The 4,973-nt window shown below is 35.3% G+C and overlaps 1 protein-coding gene across 1 annotated transcript; it reads left to right on the forward strand.

Annotated features, from left to right (window-relative positions):
• Window positions 1-2,970: 2,970 nt before the first annotated feature.
• LOC104806074 (auxin-responsive protein IAA1-like) lies at window positions 2,971-4,280 on the forward strand. Its single transcript, XM_010530790.2, has 3 exons — window positions 2,971-3,345; window positions 3,452-3,654; window positions 3,758-4,280. Exons 1-3 carry the CDS (start codon window positions 3,173-3,175, stop codon window positions 3,934-3,936), a joined length of 555 nt encoding a protein of 184 aa, XP_010529092.1. The 5' UTR covers window positions 2,971-3,172; the 3' UTR covers window positions 3,937-4,280.
• Window positions 4,281-4,973: the final 693 nt, after the last annotated feature.

A 4,973-nucleotide genomic window follows, 5' to 3' on the forward strand; every position in this document is an offset into this window, starting at 1 on the left:
CTAGATCCCGGTCGCCAGTTCGAAACCAGTTGATGGGGAGGGAAATGTTACGCTTAGGGTGTTGCTCTCTGAACCTTTCAGTATCCACACCGATTGCTCCCGGACCCTGTGGGGATGTAGTCTGGGCTGAACGCATAGGTGAAACTCTAGGTTATAAAATAAAAAATAAAAAATAATAATAATAGACTTCAATACATTCAAGCAATCTCACCCACATCAATATTGTAGCATACGTTTAGCAAAGGAGAACCAAACGTGTGCATTTCAAAATCTCAAATTAGCCTGAAATGTTTAGCCCAACGTCCCCATCTCTTTGACTTTGTTTATATATTTTTGGAAAACTACAAAAAAAAAACTCAATATTGTATAATTTCTGCTTTTAATACTTACTTTTTTTTTTTCATTTCCTTGTAGTATTTAAAAGATTTTGTATTTGATACTTTATTTACTTTTATTTTGGGTCAAGTTATAGATGTGGGTGGCCAGAGAGATGTAGATGCATGATCCGTATTTGATGATATATCTAATCGAAAGAAAAGCAATATAATTTTTTCAATGTGTTATTTATTGTGATACATATGTCGGCCTAAAGGTGAATCAATAAAATTGAATTGGTCAACATTTATAGATTGCAATCCAATTGCATATAATCCTTCAAATGAACATCTTCGAATGAAACCTAAAACAACGAATACCACTTTGAAATCAAAGGAAGATTTGCAGCGAAACATTCAGATCTCTCCCTCTTTCTCTCCGATGATTAATTAAATTGATAATCAAGAGATTATATGGGACTAATTAAATATGATCGTTAATTATGATCGTAAACACAATGCAAAGCCAAAAAGATTAACTAACTAACACATATTCAATTTAACTAGATCAACCAGTGAAACGAGGATGTAAAACGTAAATCCTGCTCCGAGTTCGAGTATCAAATTAGATAAAAAAAAGTGTAATTCCAATCATATGATTTGTTCCCGTTCTTTGGATTAGTTTGAGGTTCGGCTCAAAATACGTGATTAAAAAAAAATAATAAGAAATGGACAAATTTGATGCCACGACCACAGATTTCGGTGTCCACAAGATTTTGATTTTGATTTTTTTTTTCTGATTTGGTTTGATGTTGCTGTCTGAATGTCCGATCTCTGACCCTACATTGCCTTGAACAATTCTATAAAATGATTAATGCTTTTTACTTCATGACAATTTTCAGACATGTATAGCTTGTTAGAGCAAATGCTTGCTTAATTATTTTTATTATTATTATTAGTATTATCATTATTATTGTTGTTAGAGCTCTTATATCATTTCTTACATTGTTTTGTTAATAATTTATGAAAAACTTTGTCTTATTAATTCTTTCGTATCTGAAATTACATGCCGGTCCTTTGCTATATATAAACACAATAAAGTAATTAATTTTCTATGAACACACGTTAGTTTTTTTTTTTTGGCAAATGATAATAATTCTGTAAGTTTTTAATGTACTCATTTTGTCATTTTTATGAGATGTACACGTGTCAATGATGAGACTTATTGAGATGCACACGAGTGAGTTGCTGTTGTAAAACTTGCGACCCTCCACTTACCATTTGGAGTTTCCGCGGACCAATCAGACATGACGCGTGCTTCAATTTCATCTGTCTTCTCCTTGTTTAAAATTCATTTTCAATAATAATAATAATAATAATAATAATAATAATTAAGCAATTAGAGAATGCATACTAAACAAAAAAAAAATTCATGAACGACCGAAACTTTCATTATTTATACTTCTAGGGAAAAAATAAATAAAACGCACGAACGCGATATGATCTTAAATTAAAGAGTAAGTTCATAAACTTGTAGTACATGCAATGTATATGGCCATTGAAAAGATCGAAAAAAGCGTGCGGATTTACAAGTTAAACGAACATAGTTATGCGTAAATCATATGGGGAGTTAATATTTAATTCGTATTAGTAATTTTTAAAAGTATCATGCAATGTATATACGCATGTATGGCAAATGAACATTGACATACCACGTGGGCTTTGTCCCACGGCCCATGTATGTATGTATGTATGTATGTATGTATGTATGCATGTATGTATGTATGCATGCATGCATGCTAATTAGAAGGAAAAAACAGCCTAATTAACATAAAATCCACATGGGCTTACCGTTTATTCCTGCATCCATTACCAAAACATTTGACTCTTATATGGGGTTCACACTCCATTATATTTATTTTCGAATTAATTTTAAATCTATGTGAAAAAATCATTTTAAAAATACTATTGATGTATGGGAGTTATTAGGTCAACAACAGTTTTTGAGTAAACATATAATCAGCAAATTTTCTCGTTGTAAACCCCAAAAATATCATATTTACAATAATAAGTTGAGAATTACAATCTATACGAAAAACAGAATATATATACATATATAGAAAATATTAAAAAATAGATATCATAATGAAAAACTATCACTTATATTTTGTTGAACTAAAAATTTATAATAAAATGAATTCATTATATATTAGTACTATACAAATATCAAGGACAGTAACTGTTCAAATTATATTCTATAGATGTTGATGTAATGCAAAGAACAGACAACAAAATAAAAAGATTTTGGTTTCTTGATTACAAAACTGATACTTTTCCTGTAAATCCTCCTCATTTAATTATGTTTTTCAATTTAATGATACAAAGTAGTGGCAGTAACAGTAATTAGCTTTTCTTGAGGGTCGGGTGGTGGAAAAAGAGAGATTCTCTTTGCTTATTTTGTTATTTAATATAAAAAAAATCATATAACATAATATCAACGGCTAGGATCTCGGGGTGGGATGAAATCTGGACCGTTGATGGGATAGGAAGAGAGACCGCGTCCATATGGGCGGCTAAAGGCCAATGTCCAACCTCTGTCCCCTTGCCCCTTCCTCTTCCGACATTGTCTCTTTCCTTCTCTCTCTCTCTCTCCCCACTAACTCCAAAGCAATTCATTTCCTTATATAACTCCAAAGTCCTCCATTTCATTCCCACAAGCAAGCTCCATTCGCATTTCAAGATCTGTTCTTTCAGACAAGAAGGAGAGGGAGAAGAAGGTTGAATCTCCATCTAATCTTGAACCGAACACAAGCAGAGAGTTACAGATTCTTCTTCCGAGAAAGAGAACTGATTCGGGCATGGCGTACGAGGAAGTTAACGGGCTAAACCTCAAGGACACAGAGCTGAGACTGGGATTGCCAGGGACAGAGGAAAACCTAGAGCAGGATGTTTCTTGCGTTAGAGGCAACAAGAGGCCATTTCAGAACAAAGACGATCAAGATCAAAACCAAGAATCTTCACCTCCTTCGAAGTAAGTTGAGATCTGGGTCTTGGCTAATTCCACCGAAAAAGTCAAATCCTCGATGGATCTCTCTTCCCATTTGTACTAACCCTCGAATCAAATCTTTTTTCTTCAGGACACAGATCGTGGGTTGGCCGCCGGTGAGATCTTACCGGAAGAACAACGTTCAATCGAGGAAGAACGAGGACAAGGGTCAAGGAATCTACGTAAAAGTGAGCATGGACGGGGCACCATACCTTCGCAAGATCGATCTAAAGATGTACAAAGATTATCCCGAGCTCCTCAACGCTCTGGAGAAAATGTTCAACTTCGCCATAGGTGAGAGAATGAATTTCGATCGATATATTTCTGAAATATCATATGATTTTGTTGTTGAAAAGCCGAGTTTTAAGATTCGAATTTACCGGTTATGAAATCTCAGGCGAGTATTCTGAGAGAGAAGGATACAAGGGATCTGGGTATGTGCCGACGTACGAAGACAAAGATGGAGACTGGATGCTCGTTGGCGATGTCCCGTGGGAAATGTTCTCTTCGTCTTGCAAGAGACTAAGAATCATGAAAGCCTCTGAAGCGAGAAGAGGCTTAGGCTGCTGCGTATGAACTATGAGAACATTACCCTTGGGTGAACAAGAACATGATCAAATCTCGAAGCCATCGGATTGTGATCTGTCGGCGAAATGATAGATACCCTTTTGATCCTGATCGGAGAAATGACCGGAAATTTGGTGTTCCGGTCAAGGAGAGCCATCGGGTTGCTCCGTTCTTTCGGAAAATTTAACCAGAAGAACGTGTATGTATAATACGGACACAGATATATATTGTAGGTGTATACTTCAAATCCTGTTCTGTAAGATCAGATTTGCGGTTCTTGGCCGACCGCAAATCATCATATACGAATATGAATTCGTATACGTTTTTGGAAATTTTTGGATATCTTTCCCATTTTTGCAATCCAAGTCTTTATTCTCTCTGAAATCATCTTTAGTAAGATATCAATTGCATTAAACTCAGATGGTGAACATCTTTCAATTAAAGGAATTATACAAAATGGTTATAGTTTGGGTGTGTTTGTATGTATGTATGTATGTATGTATGTATGTATGTATGTATGTATGTATGTATGTATGTATGTATGTATGTATGTATGTATGTATGTGACTAGATTCAGTTAACTGTATCTGTGGAGAATGGAGATGATAATTTCGACGTGGACTTATCCTCTGCCACGCCTCGTTGGTTGTGATCTCCCTGCACAATTCCAAACATTTGGGCATAATTTTGAAAATAATAAAATATATGGGTGTTAATTGTATGGTCCATAAACTTTAGGGCGTAAAATAAATATCAAGCCGCGCATCAATTATCAGCGAAAGTAGAATTTCATCGGAACCCTAGAAATCTAGAGAGCTATGATTTCCGTCTTCGCAGAAGAATCGTCGCCGTCCACGCGATGGTCTCTTCCTGTTAATTACTCATGCCCGTTGCTGCTGAAAAATGATGGCGATTCTTCGCTTTGATGGTAGTGACTAACAGATTCTGTGTTCGACAAAAGCAATTTCAACGAATCTAGGTTCATCGAGTATCCCATCTCGAGAAATCCATGGCAATCAGAAAAATCAAGCGGAGTTTCATACGCA

This window comes from Tarenaya hassleriana, unplaced genomic scaffold, assembly GCF_000463585.1.
Source record: "Tarenaya hassleriana unplaced genomic scaffold, ASM46358v1 Cleome1164, whole genome shotgun sequence".
Taxonomy (NCBI): Eukaryota; Viridiplantae; Streptophyta; class Magnoliopsida; order Brassicales; family Cleomaceae; genus Tarenaya; species Tarenaya hassleriana.